Below are 25,079 nucleotides of genomic sequence, written 5' to 3'. Positions count from 1 at the left end.
CAAACAGTTCTGTTCATTGATCCAATAAAACTCTGTGATATCATTTTCTATCTTATACACTTAAATATACATGCAGTTATATAGTTTGGAGCACTTTCTTTTCCTCTCTTTTGTACCATGACTATTACAGATTTTGGGTTTCATTGCTCCCACGGTTCTTATTACTTTTTTGGAAGAGAGTAAAACCAAATGTGACATAAGAGAACAGACTCGGTCAAGTCAAAAGGGTGGACATAATAGATAATGTAAAAACATAATACAAGGTGATCAACAATGGTTACCATAATGCCTCCCGCTATCTCTAATAGAATTGCCTATATCATCAGTTATAATAAAATTGAACAAAACAGTAAAGAACGAAACCAACAAAACCAAAACATTGGAGACATTATGGGTCTTCAAAAGTAGATAATAGTCAACGAGAATGGGCGTTATAATGAATCTCACTATCTTCACAGCTGTTGCTTAAACTTTCGAACCTGGTACTATCAAGCAAAACAGAATAGGGGAACATCAGTTAAAAACCAGATGGTGAGACTAATACAGGGCTTTAAATCAAGGTAACGAAAAGTCAAAGTGGGTTACTATAATATATCCTGCTATTTTTTTCCTTTAATTAAAAGGATAAAGATAAAAAAGTAAATAATGGAGTGGAGATTGAGATAAAAGAGGGCATAACAATGAAACAGCGCAGATCAAAACATAACCATTTAAGCAGAATAGTGTTTCACCACCAGATAATCCTACAAACAAACAGATATACAGGCAGACTGAAAAACATTTTACAAATCAGAGTATACTCAAATATATTTTTAACCAAATTGAATCACCTATTCAGATCTTTGATTTTTGTTCTGAGTCAGTTCCTTCAATTAGCTCCAGGTCTGGTCTTGACCTATCCTTGTCTATCGGCTGTAGAGCAGTCTCCTTAAGCGTCTCTGTGGTAGGATTGAGCATCTGCTTCTTGAGAGGTGGAATCAACTCCCTCTCTGGGTTTGACTCCATGATACAGCCAGACAACATGTCTGGCATCCAGACAGGATACTTAGCATTTCTTGGAAAGACACAAGCATGTCCTTGATCCCAAATTAGCCCTGGACTGGGTATTTTCATTGTCTACTATGATGATCTTTCTGAAGGACCCTTCCTAGTTTCTTTCTTTTACCTGATTGAATTGTCTTGCTGCTGCTGTTCTATCCTTAGTAGGATTTAAAAGTTGTTAATAGTACATATTGTCCAATGAAGTCTGTTATGAGCCATAAATTTTGTAGCTAAAATTCTCTTTTTGGTTTTGTAATTAAATTTTGAGCAAGTTTAACATTTTTAACCTGTGTTACGTATGAGGAACATTGTTTAATAATAATTTGTCAAGCCTGTTTTGGGGTTAAATAGAATTGTTTGTATAAGGCAGAAGCACTTTGATGGAAACAGAAGCCTGTTGAATAGTGTCTGAGGGAATAATAGTTCATGGCATGGAAGACAGCAAGAGTAGCAAGAGCAAAGGAGGCGATGCATAATTCTCCCCCGCTACATTTTATGCAAGCAACTCTCCTTTGAGGGCATGCACATCATCTCTCTGCCCCACTCCTGCACAGTACAAGAACATTTGCATAATGAGAGCCCTGGCCTCTCGACCTAGTCACTCAACCGAGCTTTCAAACTTCAAACTGACACAAAGTATCAAGCATTCCAATCCCCCACTGTCAACTTGGCATCTAGACTCATTGCTTTAAACCAGTGTTTAGCCACAAAGACATGCTTATTTTTAACATTTGCAACTTGAACCTTTTAACAGATTTAGTAATTCTTAAGAACCAGTATTTTGGGGCTGGGGATTTAGCTCAGTGGCATAAGCGCCTGCCTTGTAAGTGTGTGGTTGTGAGTTCAATCCCTGGTACCGATAAAAATGAAAAAAAAAAACAAAACAAAAGAACCAGTATTTTTAAAAATCTTATTTAAAAAAAGACTAAACAAAACAGAAAATAGGTAGAAATAATACATATGTTCAGAGGAAAAAATAAACAGTAAGAAATCACTAGTTGATGTTTACATATTATCATTTTACAAATAGTTGTTCAGGATACAAGAGTGGAACATGTAAAGTGGGAGTTGAAATAACGAGACTGCAAACAGTTCTGTTCAATTGTCCAACAAAAACTTAGTAACATGGTTGTCAATCCTATACACTTAAACATACATGCAGTTATCCATATCTTCATTTATGTTTAGATTAAACAAACTAAAGCAGGTTAAAATCATTCTGAACAAAGAATAATAGTATTGCTGGATTTCACATCATGACACTCTGTGATCAGCACTGGGTACTGTAGTGTCTTTTTAAAAAAAACTTAATTTAAAGAAAGACTAAACAAAACAGAAAACGGGTAGAAATAATACATACTTTCAAAGAAAAAAATAAACAGTATGAAATCATTAGTTGATGATTACAGATTGTCTTCTTACAAATAGTTATTCAAGATACTAAAGTGGAGCATATAAAGTGGGGATTCAAACAGTGAGATTGCACCCAGTTCTGTTCAACTATCCAACAAAACTTAGAAATATGGTTGTCAATCCTATACACTTAAACATACATGCAGTTATCCATATCTTTAATTATGTTGAGATTGAATAAACCCAAGTAGGCTAATATCTCTCTGACAAAGAATAATAGTATTGCTGGGTTTCACATTATGACACTCCAGGATCAGCACTGGGTATTTTAGTGCCTCTTTTTCTTCAAAGTATCTGTTCATTTCATCATGTGTCATAAGATCAGTTCTCATAAACTGTTTATAGATTCTACACATGTATGAGTCTTAACATGTATTTCTATCCTTTCTATAGTAGAGGGAGAAACAAAACAAAGCAAGGCAAAACAAAACATATTCCTATAAACACAGGAAATGAAATCAACATATAAGACGGATGTACAGAGATTTCTACCACGGTTCCTGTGCTGTCTCTTGTTAGCTCCAATAGAATTTGCTAAATCATCAGACATAGTATAATTGAATATATCAGTACATAACAGTATTAATAAAAACACAACTTTGTATATAGTATAGAACTTCAAAAAATGACAGTTATCAAACCAGAATATGTATCATGGAGTATTGTTATCTTCAGTGTAGTTGCCTATACTCTCAGACTTGATACTATCAGTCATATCAGTTTTGAATAAAATCTTCTCTGCCTCATTTCTGTTATGCTGTTTTTTGCCATCAGTTGTCTGCTTATCTTTTTCATTTTGTTTCCTGCTCCATTCATTGAGGCCTCTCTGCCACTGTTCCTGGAACCCTAGTACTTTTCTCTCTCTCTAGAATGCTCTGCAGTATTCTCTGTAGAGTTGGATTGGTGGTTGCAAATTTCCCAAGTTCCTCTTTGTCTTGGGTGCATCTTGTTTCTCCATTAATTTCTAGAGACAGTTTATCAGAGTATATGAATCTGAGTTGGAGGTTATTTTCTTTCAGGACTTGAAATATTTCGCTCCAGGCTCTTCTTGACTTGATTGTTTGTGTCAAGAAGTCTGCCATTATTCTGATGGACCTTCCTCTATAGGTTATGTTTCTTGTATCTAAAAGCTTTTAATATTCTGTTCATATATTAAATTTCTGGGATCTTGATTATTATATGCCTGGGTGTAGCTCTGTTTTGGTTGTAGGTGGCTGGAGTTCTGTATGCCTCATATTCAGAATATCATTTCTTTTTCCTATGTTTGGAAAGTTTTCTTTAATTATTTCTGTGAATAACCTTTGTAGTTCTTTTGTTTTTACCCCGGCTTCTTCATTCACATTCTTTTTTTTTTTTTATAGTTGTTTTTTTCCTTTTTATCGGTACCAGGGATTGAACTCACGACTGCCTGCTTGCAAGGCAGGTGCTTACGCCGCTGAGCTAAATCCCCAGCCCTTATTCATTCACATTCTTTATTCTCAAGTTATAGATCCTTTTGTCACCTTTGTATTGTTACTGCTTGTTTCCTTGTTATTTTTAAAAAGTTTTCCCTTTCATACTCTCACATTGCAAAATTGTCCTTCAGTTTGGATAATCTATCCTTAGTTTCTTTCAAGCTGATTTGCCATCTTTTCATAGAGTTTTGAATTTCCTGGTGATCTCTTTCAATCTGCTTCATGTATTCTATATATATATATATTTATTCTTCATCAAATGGTTCTCTCCTTTGTTTGAGTTCTTCCCTTCTTCTGTCTGTGTCTGCTTGAGGGGTGCTTAGTATCTCTTTTATTAATTTTCTTATATCTTGCTTTATTTGGCTAAATATTTCACTTTTGAACTTGTCTATGAGGTCCGGAATATATCTCTTTGTGTCCACTAGCACTGTGTCTGATACTGTATGTTTGCTGTTCTCATTCTCTTTTGTATTTACCTGTCCTGGGTCAATGTTCTCAGGGTTGGGACCTGGGGACTTTTTGTTGTTGCTTCCTTTTCCTATCATTTTTGCTTTTTCCAGGAGGCCCGTTTCTTTCTTTGTTGGTTACAGTTCTTCTGAAGTGTGCTGGCTAGATGACCCTTCACTTTGCCTCTGCTAGTGAGTTGCAGACAGCTGGCCCCTCCCCTCTGGATCAGTCAAGTGCTGTGGCCTGCACTGTATTACTCTGTGCCACCTCCCCTCCGGGTGGTGGCCGCTGGAGCATGGCAGCAGTGGTGGCAGCGGTGGACTTTGCACCGCCTCCCCTCCAGGTCGGCAGTGGCGGTGGGGCAGCTGGTGGGCACTGAGTCACTCCCGGCCCCGCAGCGACAGGTCTAGCTGGCAGCCTGGAAGCACTGGAGGTGGCGGCTGGAGCACAGTGGCATAGGGATCAGTCAAGTTGCTGTGGTGTACGCTGTATTTCTTTGTGCTGCCTCTCCTCTGGGTCAGTCAAGCTGCTGTGGCCTGCACTATATTACTTTGTGCTGCTTTCCCTCTGGGTCAGTCAAACTTCTGAGGTTTTACTGGGTTATTGTGGTTAATGTATACCACCACTGTAGGGACTTGATTTCAGATAACCTATTGGGTCTCAGCCAGGTCACGTGACCCAGGCCTAGCTCACTCCACCAATCCCATTCAGGAAAGGAGCAATTGACAAGTCACTGCTGCCCCTCGTACTTGCTAGTCCTGCTGGGTCCCAGAATGTCGTCCGCTGGACCCCCCCCCCCCATTTATGGAATAGCTCCACTCCTGTCACTCACCACATGTCAATGTAGGCACCCTGCCAACTCAGCTCTCCTTTTGGCTCAATGTCGAAGCCGCAGGACCTCGGACATCTCGGCAAGTCAAGGTGGGCCCTTGGCAAGTCGCATCGGGACCTCAGATGGTTGGCAAGTCGCCTTAATTTCTTCTTGGGAGGAGAGAATTCATCTCCCTCTGTCTGTGGCTCCCCATTCTGTATTATGTTGCATTCTAAGTTGACTATTTCAGGGAGCTTCTGTAGCCAGTTGTTATCTATCTGCCATCTTTGCTCCTCCAGCAACCAGTATGATGTCTATTGACACTGTATTACATTAAGACTCTAATATTTTTCCCTTGTGGCTGACACAAGTAACACTGTTTCTCCATCTTTCTTGTCAGGGCCAAACTCCAGGTTACCAGGCTCTTTGGTTCCCTCTCCTGCCTTGGGGCCTGTGAGAAGTAGTGAGAGGAGAAGAAAATAGCAGTTTTGCCCTGTTAAATGCCTCAAAAGTCTGTAAAAGTCCAGATAGATTTACGCTTTTTCTAGTATTGTTTTAAATTGTTTTCCCATTCCCTCACAAGTATGAAAATTTATAATTCCTTTTTCTGGAAACAAATAAACTCAAGAAACTTAGCCACCTGTATAGTTTCGGTGTATTGAAAACCAAAAATTGATATAAGAAAGCAAAAAAGACATAAATAAACATAGTTATATTGATTGTGAATTTGAAACAGGAAACCCTGAAGCAAACAATTTTGAAAAAAACAGACTTTGAGAATTTACACTACCAGATATCAAGACTTACTACAAAGCCATAGTGAGACAGTGACATGCTGGAGCCAGCTTATCATCAGCTTGTGAAAGCCAAATACTGAATTTTTGGAAGTTTTACAGGTTGGTTATTGTCATATTGGTTTTTGCAAATTGTCTTTTGTGAGATTATTTTGTAAACAAAATCGGCAACCCACAGATCAGGACCACATTTCCCCCTTACGAAGTTTGTCATGCCAAGGAGGGCCGTGCCATCTCACGGAAGCTGGCTGAGCCATAGAACTCCTTGCTTTTGGCAGAGCTGTTTCAGGCCCTGCTGGGAATTTTTCTGGAACAGGTAGGCCTTTCACTTCAGTTTCGAATTTATGGAGAGTGGCCCAATGATATCGTCATCTGTGTTTTGGACAGATAGTTGAAAGTTTTGTTGAAGGGACTGTTAGTGGCCTTGTTGCCCCTCCAGGTGCAGCAGAGCAACTTTTGGCAAAACATCCTTCACACTCACAATGAAAACAAGTAGCTTTGTTTGTCCCCTTTTGCTTAGGCTGTGAGTTGATGACCTGAGTGGTAGCTGCTGCCAAAGTAGCACCCTGGGAACTGAGAGAACATGGCGGACAGACAACAGCAACTACCAGAGGCTCTCTGAAAGGTTCGGCTCAGAGGCCAGAAATAATGCGGACTAGGGAGACACGAATCAGTAGAGATATGCTCTGCTGACTCAGGAACGAACTGGGCTGAGAGAATCCAACTTGGAATACAGTCCTGGCGCTAAAATAGGAACAGAAAAATCTCCGTGTGGAGGCTCGACTCCGCGCCATCGGAAACCGGTTTGGATTTCCCGCCGTGCGGCGGCCGGCTATCTCCACAGCGGCTCAGCAAGGAGAGACGCGCCGAGCTCTGGGAGCGCCGAGCTCTGGGAACGGGAGAACGGAGTCGAAAAAAAAAAGGACGGACAGAGGTGTACACGAAAACTGACTGGTGGCGAGGTGAGTGAGAATCTGACCCCCCACCACAGTTTGACTCTAGCGGAGATCTCTCTGGGCGCCATTCCCCTCTCGGACGGGATTGGAGAAAAGTCCCTGGCCTGAGTGACGCTGCTGGCGGACTCTCTAGGCTAGACTAGCCTAACCCAGATCCCAGAGCCGGACGATGGCCCGGAGGAGCGACTGACTTCCGCATAGGCTGCCTCCTCCGACTCCCTGGTGCGCAGCGGTGGGCGGGAACAACTAGCCAGCGCAATTTGATCAGGCTGTGGCTGACAGGCAGGGAAGCCGGGCCTCCTTTGTAAGATTGCATTTTATAAGGAACAAAAAATATGGGGAAGGGAAGCAACAAAAAAAGCTCCTCGGCCCCCAATCCTGAGAAACAGGCAATAATGGACGCCGCACCAGTATACATTAAGCACCATATTGAGAGCCTCATAGACCAATTCAGGAATGAAGTTATCAATGATCTGAAGCTAGAAGTATGCAGAATAGTTAGAGAAATGCTAAACACCACCCAGGAAAAAACAGATGGTGGAATGGAAGAACAGAAAAAGAGGGGAGAATTGCTTGATGGAGAAAACAGAGAAAGCATTGAGTATGTGAAGCAGGTTCAAAGGGACTATCAAGAAATTAATAAGTCTATACAAGACTGGCATAACAGCTTGAAAGAAACTAAGGACAGACTATCTGAACTGGAGGGCAGACTTGAAATATGGGAGAATGAAATGAAAAACTTCTTAAAAATAACAAAGAAACAAACAGCAATAATACAAAGACAAGAAGATGATAAGAGGAGCCACAACTTAAGGATTAAGAACATAGAAGAAGAAGTAGGGACACAAACAAGTGAATTACAAAAGCTACTCACAGAAATAATCCAGGAGAATTTTCCTAATTTAGCAAAAGGTAAAGATACTCAGCTGTATGAGGCATACAGGACCCCAGCTACCTACAACCCTAACAGAGAAACACCCAGGCATATAATAATAAAAATCCCAGAAATTCAATACAAGAACAGAATATTAAAAGCTGTAAGAGACAAGAAACAGATCACTTACAAAGGAACACCCATCAGAATTACAACAGATTTCTCTTCACAAACCATCAAATCACGAAGAGCATGGGGGGAAATAATTCAAGCTTTGAAAGATAATAATCTCCAGCCAAGATTGAGATATCCTGCACAACTGTCCCTGGAAATTGATGGAAAAACGAGGTGCTTCCAGGATAAAGAGGAACTGGGGGAATTTGCAACCACCAATTCAACTCTACAGAAAGTATTGCAGGATATTCTAAAAAAAGAAAAATACAAAGAACCCAGAAATAGTGGCAGGGAGGCCACAACGGATGGAGCAGAGAACAAAATGAAGAAGACAAACTGACAGCTACTGACAGAAAAAGAGCTCAACAGAAATGAGACAGAGAAGATTGGATGATAGGAACAGCTATTTTTGAGAAAATGACATCTTAATAGGTAATGCTGATTCAGTACCATCTTGTTTTGAAGTCTCATCTAGCTTTTGTTCTTCTGTCTCCAATGGTCTAACCAGGTTGTATCTTATTGGATTTTGTTATGTACGTTAGTATAAGCAAAAACCTTTTAAAGACAAGGAGATTATACAGAGACCATTGTTCATTTTCTGTTAGTCAATTCCAAATACTCTATAATGCTGTCATTCTCTTAAATGGTTTTACATTGTTTTGATATACTTAATGCTACAGTATATGAAGTTGTACTCAAGGACTTCAGGGAGGGAGTCAATATGGTAACTATTTTTAAGTCGGAAATATCTGGTGGTGAAACACTATTCTGCTTAAAAGGTTATGTTTTGATCTGCCCTGTTTCGCTGTTATGCCCTCTTTTTCTTTTTCTCAATCTCCACTCCATTATATACTTTTTTATTGTTATCCATTTAATTAAAGGGAAAAATATAGCAGGATATAATATAGTAACCCACTTTGACTTTCTATTTTCTCGATTTGAAGCCCTGTATTACTCTCACCATCTTGTTTTTGACTGAGGTTCCTCTATTCTGTTTTGCTGAATAGTATCAGGTTCGAAAGTTTAGGCATCAGCTGAGAAGATAATGAGATTCATTATAACGCCCATTCTCGTTGACTTCTATCTACTTTTGAAGACCTACAATATCTCCAATGTTTTGGTTTTGTCGGTTTTATCCTTTACGGTTTTGTTCAATAGTATTACAACTAATGATATAGGCAATTCTATTAGAAATAGCGGGAGGCATTAGGGTAACCATTGTTGATCACCTTGTATTATGTTTTTATATTATCTATTATATCCACCCTTTTGACTTGACCGATTCTGTTCTGTTATGTCACATTTGGTTTTACTCTCTTCCAAAAAAGCAATAAGAACAGTGGGAGCAATGAAACCCAAAATGTGTAATAGTCACTGTACAAAAGAGAGGAAAAGAAAATGCTCTAAACTATATAACTGCATGTATATTTAAATGTATAAGACAGAAAATGATATCACAGAGTTCTAATGGATCATTGAACAGAACTGTTTGCAGTATCATTGCTGGAATGTCCACTCTACAAACTTTAATTCTGTGACTTGAACAATTATTTCTAAGATGGCAATATGTAATCTATTAACTAGTGATTTCCTACTGCGCATTTTTTTCTTCTGTAAATCTGTATAACTTGTACCCTTCACTGTTTTTTTTTCTTTTCTTTTCTCCTTAAATAAAAATTAAAAAAAAAAAAAAAAAAAAAAAAAAAAAAAACAAAGTAGCACCCTGCACATATGAGGGAAGGATGTCTGCACAAATTTGAGTCATCTCAGCCAGTGTAGCCCGTTTTTTGGTGATCTCTTAAAGCCTTTTCACACTATTTATCTATATTTTCAAAGGTTAGTTGTTGAATAATTAACTTGAAGGATGCTTCTCTTTTATGAAGGGTGGTAATCACAGCCTGTGATACAACAAAATTTTCCTGACCTGAAAAAGTGGAAATTGGCGCGTGTGGCTCAGTTAAAGTTATCACGGTGGCCTTTGTTCTGCCATCTTTTTCCTGCCCAGGACTGAACTTTAAAATATTGCCCCCAGCCAATTCCCTGTGGCTGTCTCAACAAGTTTATAATCATTAAGAGACTGCCTAGTCAAACTCCACAAAAGAAAAGTAAATAGTGGAATCAAACATACAACAAAGAGTTTCATATGCATTTGTGGTTTTTGAGAACTTGTTTGCCCCATGTTTAACAACTGGTAAAACAAGACTGTTTTGTTTGTTTCTTGTAAGCCTGTCTCTCTCTTTGGTTTCTCTTAAGCCTATTTTTTTTTCTTTGGCCCTAGTGAACCCACTACAGTGATGAATATTGACCACTACCAATTCACCTCTCTCCCATGTTGCACGCACATGAGAAATGTCCCTTCACCTGTTCTCTCTTTTGATCCTGGCCCTTGTTCAGGCAGCATTTGTAGCAACCAGCTGCAGCTCTAGATGTTCCCCAGCGGCATGAGGAAGGATGGTGAAAGGGTGAGAAAAGAAAGAAAAGAGGTGAAAGCTGAGGTCAGGTGGATCCCTCTTTCCAGATGGGAGAAAAGGAGCTGCTCAACCACTGTCGCACATTTATTTATACACTCAGAAGTGGGTTCAACTTGTTTGGCTGGCTGGCCCGGGCACCTTGCCTTCTAGGGGCTGGAACAGCTTGCTTATGTGGCTTGTTTGGGCTCTCTGTGTTTTCAGGACTGGTCTTGCTTTAGCCCCTACACGTGATCAATCTTCAGCTTTAATGGCTCCCAGTTAGGACTTTGGAAACTCTTAGAAATGGACTAATGTCTTTTGCATAAAGGATGTATGTGAGTCTTGCGGGAGCTGGGGCAGAATGTTATGGTTTATGTCTGGATGTCCCCTGAAAGCCTTATGTGGGCAGGTTTTTCAGAGGTGGCTGAATCTGAAGTTTGTGATTGATTCATAGTCTAATGATGGGATTAAGGGTGTGAGTGCTACACCTGCCTGAGGGCAGGTAGTCTGCATACAATATAAGGGATAAAAAGAGATTTTCTCTCCCCTCCTTTTGCTTTTGGTGTCCTCCGGTGCCAAGATTGGTTACCCCTCTGCCATGCCACCCTACCTGAAAGTCACCTGATTATGGACTGAAAACTACAAAACCTTTGGTGTTGGGCATTTTGTCCCAGCAATGAGAAAAAAGCAATAAAGACACCTGGGCTGGGAGGGTGTGTTTTGTTCCTCCTTAGGAAGGGCTTTTCACCCTTACATGATCAAGGGGAAGGGAGAGAAGAACAGCAAAAAGGATCGGTATTGATTTAATGATACATAGATCATGCAATGCAGAGGACACATTTGCAGAGTTGTCAAGAATATATACATCACCTTCTGTTTTGATGCTGGTGCAGATGTTATCTTGTGCTGCTGTGTAGTCAGTAGTGAACTGATTCCAGCCCTGGGTAGGAATCCATGCCATGTTCTCGTGGCATTGTTCCATTTTTCATGTTTGTTTTGTTTGTTTGTTATGATGCTTTATTATTTTTCCAAATCCATTTTAATTTCATGTACATGTGGGTTTTTTGTTTCCAACAAAGTGGCATTAATTGGCTGAGTTACTGATAGTAGATGTCAGCCAGCTATGTTCATCCCAGAACTGAGAATATTTATCTATAAACCAATAGTTACTATCTTTCATCATGAGAGTTTTAGCAGCATGGGGTAGAACAGTTTCTCTATATTTCCATATCTGAGTCTTAACTGTGGCTAGGGAAAAGATTTTCCCATGGCTCTTGGAATTTTCCCATAGTCTCATTTATTGGCCATTAAGAGAAATTAGACCTGGTAGTAGCAAGCTTTAGAATTGTTGCTGTACTTTGTGAAATTTTGAAGTTTTATTCAATCACCTCACTGTAGATGAGACACCTAAAAATGGCCAGTTGTCACAAACTCAGCATGTATCTTTGTTAATGTTTTTGGAATACTGTTAGACCCAGTTAAGGAAAACATTAGTTCCCCCACTGAAGAATGGTATAAGGGTTTAAAAAAATGTGTTGTTTGACTTTGATTTTAGATAAGTAATCTAAACTTCTTATGGCTATAAATTATAGGTGCAGTGGAGACTACCAGCAGGTGCTGGAGCAGTACTATATCTGGAGCCCTCTGTTTATATTTAGCCTAGCTTTTAATTTAATGTGATTATATTGTCTTTATAAAATTTGGTTGTACTGTCCTATTGGGTGTTTAAGTTTAGTGAAACCCATGTCAATCAAAATTAATTCCTCTCTATCTCTGCCTGTCTTTCCTTTATCTCTATCTCTATTCCAATCCCTATCCTAATCCCTATCCCTATCGCTCTTTCTATATCTATCCCTATCTCTATCTGTGTTAGTTTCTTTTTTCTCATTGTCAAGACAAAATACTTGACACCCAAAATTAGGGAAGGGAAGTTTATTTATCTTACAGTTTTGGAGATTTCAGTCCATATTCAGCTGGCTCCTAGGTAGGGTGGCATGGTTGAGGGGCAGCCTGTTTCATGGTGGCTATGGCAGCAAGAGCAAAAGGGCAAAAAGAGAGAAAACATGCCTTCTTCCCTCCCTTATACTGTATGCCAGCTATGCCCTTGGGTGGGTGCAACACTCACATTGCCAGTCCCAGTGCTAGACAAGGAACCAATCACAAATGCTAGATTCAGCTGCCTCTATGACTGCATGAGGCTTGGGAGGCCACTTAGACACAAACCATAACACTGTCCTTATGTATATATGTCAAAGTCAATTCAGGCTCCTTGGATATTATTTTTGGAGCCATGGGCAGAGCATCACTTCTCTAGCTTTTCCTCTATCAGTTGTGTAATCTGCTGGTATGGCTCACAGTCTGCTTGACCACACAGCTTCCTTTGGAAGCATGGGGGCAGTCTCTTGTTAATGACCCTCCTTTGAGCACAATGAACACTGGTTCATTGGAGTCTTGACAGTCTCCCTGCTCAGGAGTTGGGAGGGTCCTTTAGAGAAGTCTCCTCAGGTCCTGGGTCCTTGTTGACTTTGGAGGGCCAGGGCCAAAATACTGCTTGTTTTATTAGCTCAGTCATCTGTTTAGCTTTGGTCCCTAAGCCTTAGTTGGTGAACAGCCCAGAGGTCAGTTACATTGGTATTGAAATGGGAGCCATAGAATTACTATCTCATCTGAATTTTGAGTACCTTGAAATATAAAATATTGGCTGGGTGTGGTGCACACCTATAATCCCAGCATTTGGGAGGCTGAGGCAGGAGGATCACTGCAAATTTGAGACCAGCGTGGGCTATAAAGTGAGTTGAGGAACAGGTTGCACCACATAAGGAGACTCAGTCTCAAAAAAAAAAAAAAAGACAAAATCTCTGAAGATATCCTTTAGATTTTGTTAGTAGAGTTACATCATGTAAACCTATTTTTAAAAATATAAATTTTAGAGCTTTTACACGTGTAGCAAACAGTGTTACTGACCACAGATAGACTTGTGATCTAATATATATGTGTATTTTATTTATACAATAATGTAATGTTTGAAGTAGATCAAATTTTCATGGCAGGACCAAATTAGAAAGATGCCAGATACAATTAAGGCCTAAATATAATGTATTTCATTATAAAAGACTTATTAGTTACTTTGCATGAATTGAAATTAAATTTAAAGCCAGTTTTACCACATATTGTATCTTTAGATGGATTTATATTTTAGTCTCATATATATATCTATATATATATATATATGATATTGTAAACTAAGAAAATAGTAATTTGACCAATTATAACCTGATTATTAAAAACACTTTATAAGTCAATATTTAAATAATCTTTAACTTTTAAAACTCAGTTTCTTAAGTCACCACAAGCTTTAACAATAGAAAACGTAGAAGGACTGGGGATACAGCTCAGAGGTGCAGCACCTATCTGGCAAATGCAAGGTGCTGAGCTCCATTCCAGGTACGAAACAAAACAAAACAAAACAAAATAACAAAAAAAAATGACAAAAATAACAGCAAAACCAAGCCAAACAAAAAGGAAAACCTAAGAAATCATTTTAGTAAAATATAAAACTCTTGTTTTAAAATCTAGTTTAACCAAGAGTATTCTAAGATCTTTAGAAAACCTTCTTGCTTTAGACATAGAAGGCTTAGTCTCTTAATTATAGTCAACTTGGCTCTATATAATTTTTACTATACTTGATCTTAGGCAAAAGGCCAAGAAGGGATATAAATATAATTTTTAAAAGTCATGTTTGTTGGAGTGGAGCTCAATAAGATTCTGGGGGAAAAAACCTGAAAGAAACTCTCTGTCCGTGGAGAAAACTGAGCAAATTTATTCAGGCAGCTGCTTTTTCAGTCACAGAGGGGAGTTTTGTCCAGTAATTCCTTAGGCCCAAGAGCTCCCCCTTAGGGAAACATTTTTTTTAAAAAAATATTTTAATACTAGAAATTTAACTCAATCAACAAAGCAATTTTTTTTGTTTTAAAAATTTATGGCTATGTTTTAGATATAATGATAACATTCATCATAATTTGTTTCTTCAACAAAGTAATCTTAATATATAATTTATGAAACACATAGACCATAAATAATATATAATTTATGAAACATAAACACAAAATATGTTTACAAATTTTAAGAAGCCAAAAAGGTTTTTTAAAAATCCAAGAATACTTAAATTTACATTTAGTAATTGATGATTTAGGTGTTATAAACATTTATAAGCATTAACTTTATTTATACTTATTTATTCTTCTTAGCCATTTTTTTAAATCATTATCCTCTAAACAGATGCTCAGATTACTGGCCCCAGGCCTGCAAAGTCAATCAATTAATACAAGCATTAAGTTGTTTTTGTACCCAGTTGCTATCATCTCAGGGTGTGTTCTAAATCCATTTTTTTTTTTTTTTTTGTCTTTTTCCTTTTTATCGGTACTGGGGATTGAACTCACGACTGCCTGCTTGCAAGGCAGGCACTTATGCCGCTGAGCTAAATCCCCAGCCCCTTAAATCCATTTTTTAAAGAGGAAAATATTATCTGGATTTGCTGATAGCCTGTGTGGAAACATGCTGATTTTATTTATTTACTTTTGTAGCAGGAATCAAACTCATGACACTGTACTTGCCAGGCAGGCCTTATAACACTGAGCTATATCCCTGGCCCTAACATGTTTATTTTAGAAATGACTTTATTCTTATCAACTCAGTGTTAATCCATGTGAACACAAGTACTGAGCTATGATTGTCTGCTTAAGCCAGCTTAAGCAGAACTTTTTTTATAACTATCTTAACTATGTTTTTGTATACATATACATATATATTCACATATGCATATGTTGTTACTTTCAGCTTCTCATACTAGTGAGACAATATGATGTTCACATATGTGTACTTTATTTCACTAATGAGTGTGTTCTCAAGTTGTTCCATTTATCTATAAAAATCTCCAGTTTACCCTTTTTAAAGGCTGAGTAGTACTCTGTTGAATAAAAATATATCTTTTTTATCCATCCCTCAGTCAATGAGCATTTAGGCTATTACAAGATCTGGCTATTACAAATTGTGCTTCTATAAACATGGGTGCACATATATCACTGTGGTATGGTGTTCTTAATCCTTTTGAGAAGATACCCAGAAGGGGAAGAGCAGAGTTGAATGGGACCTCCAATCCTACTTTTTTTTTGTCTTTTTCATTTTTTATCGGTACCAAGGATTGAACTCATGACTGCCTGCTTGCAAGGCAGGTGCTTATGCCACTGAGCTAAATCCCCAGCCCCCAATCCTACTTTTTTGAGGAATCTTCACACTGATTTCCACAGTGGTTGCACTAGTTTACATTCCCAACAACAATGGAGAAGGGTTCCTCTTCCCCACAGCCCCTCCAGCATTTGCTTATTGGCTGATTTCTTGATATTAGGCATTCTTTCTGGGTTGAGGTGGAATCTCAGTGTTGTTTTAATTTGCATCTTTTGAATGACCAGTGATGTTAAACATTTTTTTCATGTATTTATTTGCTGTTTGTATTGCTTCACCTGGGAAGTGTGTATGCATCTCACATGCCCATTTTTGGATTGGGTCTTTAAATCTGGGAGGACTGATTTCTTTGAGTTCTTTATATGTTATTGATAGTAATCCTTTGTCTGAGGAACAGTTGACAAACATTTTCTCCCACATTGTGAGTTGTCTCTTCATTTGGTTGGTTTCTCTTGTTGTGCAAAAGCTTTTCAGTAGGGCAAGATCCCAGTTGTTGATTCTTTGTGACAGTTTCTGTGCAGTCTGGGTTTTGTTCATAAAATCTTTGCCTACACCAATGTCTTCAAGACTTTTACCTAAAACACAAACAGTGTTTCTGTTTTAATATTAAGATCTTTGATCCATTCTGATTTTAGCTTAGTACATGGTGAAAGATATGGGTCTGGTTTTAATCTTCGCCATATGCATAGTCAGTTTTTCAAGCACTATTTATTAAAGAGGCTACCTTTATTTGAATGAATGTGTTTGGCACCTTTGTCAAAGATAGGGTGGCCTTAACCAAGCCAGAAGTCTATAGAGACAAAAACTAAAAATAAAAAGGAACAAAATCACTGACCATCTATCCTGTGCCAGCCGCTGTACCTGAGGCTGTGGGTCTCTGCGGTTCCAGACACATCTCTGTCCCTGGAGAAGCGGGGTGAAGAACAGGGTTTGGAGCCACCATCTCAACCAGGCTTTCCCCCTTATTCCTTCCTGACTTGCTCTTACTTACCATGGCCCCGAGGCTGGCTGGGAACATTTTCACCAAAATCCAAGCAACCTTTGTTGGTCTCCCTGCAGCTAGAGGCCTGCATCACACCTTTAAGCTCCAACTAATGTGATGTGGTTGGATGTGTGTGGGACTTGGAGGGGGGCTGGCTGAATGGAGCAGCTGTACAGGGAGGAGCTCTTTGCCATCTGCACCTCTTCCTCTTCCTCCTGGTCAGTGACATGGTTAGCGGTCGGCAGCAGCATCTTGAACCATGAGGTGGACTGGGGTGCAAACTAAGTGCTTGCATGGGGAGGCAGGGAGATGGAGCCTGGGGTTTCCTGGGACCAGCACACCAGCCCTGCACTGCTCAGTGTTGGAGAGAACAAATGCACTTCTATTCCTTCTTCTTTCCCCTCCCCTTCTTCTCTTTCTCCTCATTCTTCTTTAAGACAGGGTCTCAGTGTGTAATTCAGGTTGAACTTGAACTCATGCTATAGTCCAAGCTGGCCTCAGCTCAGTTAGCATCACTGTCTGAGATGGAGGTGGCAACATAGAAGACATGATGAGAAGGACCTGCTGGCATCTGGAGGCCTCAGTGTGTTGCTGTGGTTTTGAGGCTGGGGCCCTGGTGATGGGACTGGGCTGGGGTTGGTTTCGATCTTAGAAACCTGGTACTTGTTGAGCACTGTGAGAAACAACTTGGACTAAAGCTCACCAGGGGGATCAAATCTGCAGTCAATGACATGGTGATTAGGGTTGGGGTCACCAAGAGTTGCAGAAGAGGCCTGGCCACATGCCCCGCCCCCCAGCCATGTGACTGTGGCCAGCGACTCCCGGCCTGGGCCCCTCCTGGGCCAATGTCCAGGGGAAGGTGTGGAGACTTGGACTGAAGTTGCGGCAGCTGCCAGGCAGGGGACCACAGAGTCCATCGCATCAGTCATTGTTCCTGGCTCCCTCCAAGGAAAGGATGAAGTGGTCAAAGGGGTCAGCGAATGCAGGGCAGGATGATTGTTGAGATCATGCTGCTTTCTTTGTGGAAGTTGTTACTTTGGTGCTACTGGCGAGCTGCCACCGTCCCTGGCTGACATCACTGTGGCTGGAGGCCATTGGTGACACAGAGCAGGTTGTCTGCAGACTGCCTGTGTCAGCCCGTGCAGAGACAGACGCAGCCAAATCCTCTGGGACAATGACAGCTACTCTTGAGAAGAGATAATTATTTTTCTGTGAAAGCAGCATACTCTGGGTTTGTTCAAAGTGGCTCGATATAATTGGAATTTTGGGTCAAATAGCTGTGTAAGGTTAGTGCTGTCATCTGGGATCCCTAAGTCATAAATGTGAGGCAAGGTCAGGAGGACATGGCTGTGTGTATGTGTGTGTGTATGTACAGACCCACTGAGAATTTGCAGATCATACAATTCACACATCTCACATTTACGGTTCATTAGTTTTCATGTGTTCACCATCATCGCCACCACCAACTTTAGAACATTTTCATCTTCATCATCCCGAGTCCCTATACCATTTGCGTATAGTTCCCAACACCTTAAGAAACAAATTCATTCTCTCTCTCTCCAGTCCAGGGAGTTAAATCCAAGGCCTTCACATTGAGCCACATCCTCAACCTGTTTTCATTTTTTAAAATCTAAGACAGAGTCTCAATAAGTTGCCCAAGTGGACTCAAAACTTGTGATCCTCCTGCCTTGACCTCCCAGCTATTGGGATTACAGGTGTGAAGGACTATGCCTTGATTGACTGCCTCTTACAGGTATTTTAAATGCAGTTTTAGTCACCAGCAAATAAGAATTTCAGTCTAATTCCTTGAATCCAAGGCATTGCATAGACACTGCCAGGCAATGCTCTGTGGGGAATGTGCGTGTTTTCTGTTGCACACACACTTATGACTGGGCTTTTGCGTTGTGATGATTGCACAACTCTCTGGCCAGGGCTGTCTGGGAAGGTGATGGGTGGGGAGGGTGAGGGGCTGGCTGGATGCATTTGGGGATCTGGCCTGCTGGGAGGGGTTGAGGGCAGGGAGGAGCTGACATGGGGGGTTGTGGTGGTGGCCAGATCTGCAGAAGTCTCAGAGTGAGCCAGCTGCATCCTGACCTTAGCCCAGTGGACCCTGTTGACCTCTGGGGCAGCCTCGATGAATCATGGCCTAGGTCAGGATCACTGGCCAGGGAAGATGGGGAACTGAATTCCAAGGTTACATTCCTTTCTTTATTCTATCCCTTCTGAGGCTGGGGGATGAGGGCCTCTCACCACCCACTTCTCTCTCTTCTGGCCTTGTCCAAGGCCATCTGCTTGGGCCCTGTTCTGTGGACACCTGTGTGCTGGGGCAAGGAACTTCTGCAAGTCCCATCTGGAATTATGGTTGTCAGGGGTGTCCAGTTATGCAGTACACTGTCCCCACTCAGTGTCCCTGGGGCCACTTCTCAGTAGCTCCAATCCCAGCTCGATTGCTAGTTAGCACCATGACTGGCCATATATGAGAGGTAATCGAAAAAAATATGACTGCTTAACTTTTAAAAAACTTATTACAGTAAAATGTACAGTAAAATGAATACCAAGTATATTCAAAGCAGGGAGCAGGGTTTGCAGAGGCATGCATGGGAATGTGTCCTTTACTGTAACACATTTTTAAAATTTTAAACATTCACCATAATTTTGAGTCACACATCTTGTAAGCAGTTTGTTTGAGCCTCAGTTTTCTGTTGCTGAGACAAAATACCTGGTGTCCACAGCTTAATGGAAGACAAGGCTATTTTGGTTTGTGGTTTCAGGGGATTCCATCTATGGTCAGCTGGCTCCAAGGCAGACATGGTGGAGGAAAGCCATTCACCTCATGACACCTGAGAAGCAAGGAGGCCAGGGAAGAGCCAGCAAGCAAGGGCCAGGGACCAGATACAGTCCCCAAATTTACACCTCTACTTTCTGCAATGAGCCTCACCTAGCAATGGATTAGCCCACCGAGGAGGAAACTCTCTCTCCCAGTCTAGCCACTTCTCCAGGAACCTCTTAGTCTCATCAAGCTGCCAATCAGGACTGACCATGTACAGGGTCTTCACTACATCTCCAAATCCAGGCCTGTCTACTTCTGCTGGGTGCTGGCCCCAGGTGGGATGGGAACACAGGGAACCTGGGAACAAATGGGGAGTCAGGCTGTGTCCTGTTCACTGGGGCCTTGTCCTGCCTCCAGTGCAGTCCAGTGAGGCTGGGACAGGACTCCAACTTTTCTCTCTCCCATCATCCTGAGGCAGGCAGTATGTTACCCAGAGGGCTTCCTCTGAAGCCTGTCCCCTGTGCCCACATGTCCTCGCCCCTCCGCCTGCCTCCCCACCTTGCCAGCTTGGCCTCACCCACTCCCTCCTGTCCAGCCTCCTCTCTGGCCACCTTTTCCCTCTGCTGCTTTCTGTCTGCATAGGTTTCTTCATTTTGCCCCCAAAAGGAAAATAAAAGCCACCCTGACTTGACTTGTTTTCCCGACCCAGGTGTCATCCAGGTCCCTGCCCTCCCTGGCCAACCTGCAAGGACTCTTGGTGTGAGAGGCCTGTGTAGCCTGAGGACAATGCCTTGGTGATGCAGGAACACTGTTGAGTGGCCACCTGACAGAGGCGACTGTTACTTGCAGAGAAGTCAGTGACTCCAGGCCGTCTGCTGGGAAGAGGCTGACTGTGGTGGGTCCAATTCTGAGCCATGCAGGGCCCTGCCTGGCAGGAAGCCCGCAGACTGTGTCAGCCACCAGAACTCATCGTCCTGTCCTGAGCCAGCCCCACTCAAGGCTCCTCAGTGTCCTGAATGCAAGGGGCACAAGGACACAGTCACACAGTCTCTGGACTGCTCACACCTGCTTGCACCCTGGATGTGGTCCCTTCCTGGCCCTCTCCTGCCTTCTGCCTGCTCCCTGCCCTGCTCCTTCCCCTCTCCTTTGGCGCCTCATCTCCCCATCCCTTCAGCAGGGAAGAGCCTTCCAAGAGGGAACATATTTGAAAAGAAAACTGATGTGGCTGATGGTACAGATATGATTTTTATTTTTTTGAGATAGGGTCTTGCTATGTAGGCCAGGCTAGCTTTGAATTTTCAGAGATCCTACTGCCTTGGCCTCTCTGCTTGTCTGGGAAGTGACATCAGAAATAGGGAGGGATGGAGCAGGGAAGTGCTCATTCTTCTAAGTCTAGTAGTACAACTAGTCAGTTTCATTTATGGTTTATGTACAGTCAGCAGTACTGAAGATGGTTTGGGTCAACATAGCTAGCTTAGTGTCTCACTTACTCAAACTCTAATTCAGGCAGATGTGATTTTTTTTGGAGACAGGGTCTCGCTCCAGATGGGCCTTGAACTTGCAGGGATTCACAGCCTCCCAAGTGCTGGGATCACAGGCATGTGCCACCCTGCTTGGCTTAAGTAGATACAATTAAAATCTGTCACCTGTCTGAGTGACAGAGGGCAGCCTCAACCGTCCCTGTGATTTCCAAAGTACCTTCCTAATGCTGCCCAGAATTTGTTTAGTCAGCCCGCAGTTAGTTATGCAAGCAATTTCTTGTCCTGGGCTTGAACACAGGACCTTGTACTGAGCTGTATCCTCAGCCTTTTTAATTTTAATTTAATTTTATTTATTTTGGTATCAGGGATGGAAATCACAACCTTGTGCTTGCCAGGCAGGCATTTATGCCACTGAGCTAAATTTTTATTATTTCCTTTGAGGCAGGGTCTGACTAAATTGTCCAGCTTGACCTCAGACTTTTGAACCTCTTGCCTCGGTTTCTGAGAAGCTGGTATTAAAGGTGAAATCAATCTCTTAGTACGTATTTTCTACTCTTCTGCTTCTGTGGATGAATCCAGACTGATATAAATGCCAGTTGAAATTTTTTTTCTAGTGCTAGGCATTGACAAGCTTAGCAAATCCTCTACCACTGAGCTACATCCCAGCCTTAATTTTTTTTTTTTTTAAATTTTAAGATAGGTCTTCAATAAATTTCCCAGGCTGGCTTGGAACTTGTGATCATCTTGCCTCAGTTTCCTGAGTAGTTGGGGTAACAGGTATACACCACCATGGTCAGCACTAACTGAATTTTCTAAAAAATCCATTTTATTCAAGGAGGAGGAGGAGGAGGAAGATGAGGATGGGGAGGGGGAGGAGGGCAGGAGGAGGAGGAGGAAGAAGAGGAGGAGGACTTCTTGAGGAGCAGTACTACTTGAATTTTTAAGCCACCTAATGCAGATTATTTTGATGCAACTCTACACTGAAATAGAAGTTTGATAAATAAAAGTTCAATCACCTGGAAAAAAATAAAATGAAACATGAATTAGAAAAGGGATGGGAAAAATACAGAGAAATGTTTTTAACAGTTATCTCAGGGTGACAGAACTACAGGTATTATGGTAGCCATTGCCAAAACAACCTTTGTCTAATGTCAGTGCCAGTGTACACTTTCAATGTCAATATGCCCCTGAACTTTCTCTTGGGTCCCCACAATGTCCCCTTAATGAGTCCAAACTGACAGGACTTAAATTAAAAGTAATAGGATGGTTTAAATGATCCAACTCAGGTCTTTGAATTTAGGTGCTAACAGGATTCATGACCAAATTTTAGCAAGAGAAACTGTTTACTGTTGTATCATCTGGAATTCTTAGTTGTCACAACATAAGCCACAGTGGCTAAGATGTAGCAGGAAAGGAGCTTATCAAGGGAGGTTATATGCAGGAGAGTAGGTAATCAGGCTTCTATACCATGGTGTTGGGAACTTAAATGACATGCCAGAGCTGCCCTGGTGGCCACCCATGACCCCCACAGCGCTCAGGCCCCGAAACTGGTCCAGGCTGGAGGTCTCCACCATCCTTGAGTCAGAGTGCATTCCACAGGGTGCCTGGCTTCTCAGACTTTCCCAACCGAAGTTTTATGAGTACTTCTGTGATTGATGGAGCCCAAGGCGCCTGCCTGCATTCCAGTTGCAAAGGATGCTGGGAGAGTCAGTTTCTGACTGTGCTCTAAGAGGAGATGTGGAATCAGTGGGTGAAGAATCTTTATAAAACTGGCGGGAATTTATGTCCAGACAGCTCAGTGCAGGATTCTCAGAGGTTTTGATAAAAGCCAGATCCATATTTATTGGTGCCATCAACTGAGAGAGCAATACAGCTGTTGCCTGGGTCACCTGCAGGAGGGCTGCTCAGGCTGGCAGGGCTGTCACCCCAGCTGGATCCCATTGAACAAACTGCTGCCCCTTCCCTGCCAGATGAAGTGACCCACGGTGCCTTCCAGGGCTGCTGGCTTCTAGTGCCCACCTCCACATTCTCTGTGCCATGCTGGGGTGGTCATTACCCCTCTGTGCCTGGGGTAGTAGACCCCATGTACTCGAGCTAGGACATTCTCCTGGGAGTACCCAGGAGACACAGCTGCACCACAGGTTGTTTTGGGTCCATCTCCTCCTTGAGAAGTCAGTGTTCTCTTGGAAAAGGCCTATAGTTTTTCCTAGGAAATAATCTGATAGACAAAGATACAATTTTTAAAAAATGGAGCACCAAAGAGAAAAAAATCACAAATATGTAGTTCAGTGAGTTTTGACCTACTCTGAAGAAAGAACAGTCCTAGAATTCCAGAAAATTCTCTTGTGCCTCTTTCAATGATTACTCCATAAGACAACCACTACAGACACCATACATTAATTCGCTAATCCAGGAAGGCAATGTGGAATCCAATAGCATGTGCTCTTTTGTGTCTGACTTCTTTCACCCAACACTAAAGGCTCATAAGATCTCTATTTTCCTGTTTGTCTTTTCCTCAGTATGCCGCAACGAACAAATAGGACTGCAATTTTAAAAACTGTGGGTCACAGCAGTGCACGCCTGTCATCCCAGCACTTGAGAAACTGAGACAGGAAGATGACTTTCAGTTCAAGGGCTGCATAGTGACTTTAAGGCCAGCCTGAGCTACAAAGGGAGACCTCATCTCAAAAAAATCCAGTGACAATAATAATGACAATAAGAAAGATAGTAATAATAATAGCAATACTTGCCAATCATCATGTTTTCAGAGAATATAGGATATTTTTGGTTTGGCAAGCAGAAAAAAGAATAGAACTTGAAAAATCAGGGAGCTATACAAAAGCAGTTTATCATCACACATATGTCGATAGCAGGGCCACAATGAAGATGTCGCAGAAAGTTGACAGAGTGGCTCTGACTTTCTCTTGGGCCCCTGCTGACCCCCCAAGTCCAGACTGTCCTTCTTGAAGGATGTGTCTGCCAGTGCCTGGATGCCTCTGTCAGGGACAACGGGGGGTCCTAGCACAGGTCAAGACAGCAAAGTGTCTCTGGATCTGCTTGGACTGGGCCTGGGGCCAGAGACTGTGGGTTTCCTTGCCTCTGGCTGCAGAGATTCTAGGCTGGACACTGGCTGTGTCTGGGAGGGGCAGTGAGCTCACAAGAGGGAGTGGCCAGGGCTCACTTCCCCTCAGCCTTGAGCCTGTTGTTATAAGCATGGCCAAGGGGTTGAGCCAGTCATACCCTCTCAGAGTCTGTTCTGCAGAGCACACACTGGTGGTAGTGGGTCCAGTATGCTGGCCAAGGGGCTTTCCTGGAATTCAGTGCTGGTCAAAGCCTGCCAAGACTTCCTGGGCACCAGCTGGCAGAGCCTAGCAAATCATCCCAAGGTGCTCACTAGAAGCATGGCTGGCACCTCTGCCCACAGTCCTCGCCCCTTCCGTGAGATCCCTTCCCCGGGTGACAATGGTTGGCTAAACCTGTACCATTTCTGGAGGGAGAAAGGCACTCACTACATCCACCATCACCACGTCCAGAATTTCCAGAAGTACGGCCCCATTTACAGGTGAGCCTGGGGGTGGGCGGAGGCAGGCTGGATGTGGGCCCAATGTGGGCTCCCTGCCTCTCATCTTTTCACTGCTGGTGAACAAAGATGACTTCTCTCTACTCCTGGCCCAGAGACCTCAGCCTTCCCTGGGGGAACTGTAGGTTAGGGTGTGTGTGTGTGCGCGAAAGAACAAGCCCCCCTTCATGGATACCTATGAAGGAAGTTTGTTGGTCCCCAAGTCAGAGGCTCCGATTGAGGCTCAGGCTTCCTGAAACCCATCAGAGCCCTTTTGTCACCCCACCCTGTAAAGCTCTGGGCTGTCCCCTTGCTTTGGGAAGCATCTGCCTGGTTTCTGCCAGCCATAAGATGATGCCCTCTGCCCAGCTTAGAAGCATCCGAGTCGGTAGCCTGGATGCCACTCCTGACAGCAATATCCAGGGCAGGGCAGTGCTGGCTATGGTGGCTGAGGGTGGAGTGGCCTGGGAGAAGGGGGGCCAGTAAGTTCCAGGGCCGTTAAGCCACTCAAAGAATTTTAGCAGCAAGGTGGTGGTGGGGAAGGTAGCGTGTGCCTGTGCGTGTGCTTGTGCGTGCGCGCGCGCATGTGCAGTGGGTCCTGTCCTGTACTCTCTCCCCTTCCCTTCCCTTTG

At 42.3% G+C, this 25,079-nt stretch overlaps 1 protein-coding gene across 2 annotated transcripts in view; it reads left to right on the top strand.

The window, feature by feature from the left end:
• The window catches only part of LOC100716515 (cholesterol side-chain cleavage enzyme, mitochondrial), a 42,546-nt gene that overhangs the window by 6,983 nt on the left and 10,484 nt on the right, over positions 1-25,079 (top strand). The window contains exon 1 of one of the 2 annotated variants that reach the window (XM_013145631.3): positions 24,117-24,450. The exons of the other annotated variant lie outside the window; for it this stretch is intronic. Coding sequence (XP_013001085.3) covers positions 24,179-24,450 — 272 coding nt within the window. The 5' untranslated portion in view covers positions 24,117-24,178. Of the gene's footprint in view, positions 1-24,116; positions 24,451-25,079 lie in introns of those variants that run through there. 2 annotated transcript variants of the gene reach the window in all.

The sequence above is a fragment of the Cavia porcellus genome, unplaced genomic scaffold (assembly GCF_034190915.1).
Source record: "Cavia porcellus strain 051 isolate PalLab524CR breed Dunkin Hartley unplaced genomic scaffold, mCavPor4.1 scaffold_38, whole genome shotgun sequence".
In the NCBI taxonomy this organism is placed as follows: domain Eukaryota; kingdom Metazoa; phylum Chordata; class Mammalia; order Rodentia; family Caviidae; genus Cavia; species Cavia porcellus.
This window is presented reverse-complemented; position numbering and strand designations above follow the sequence as displayed.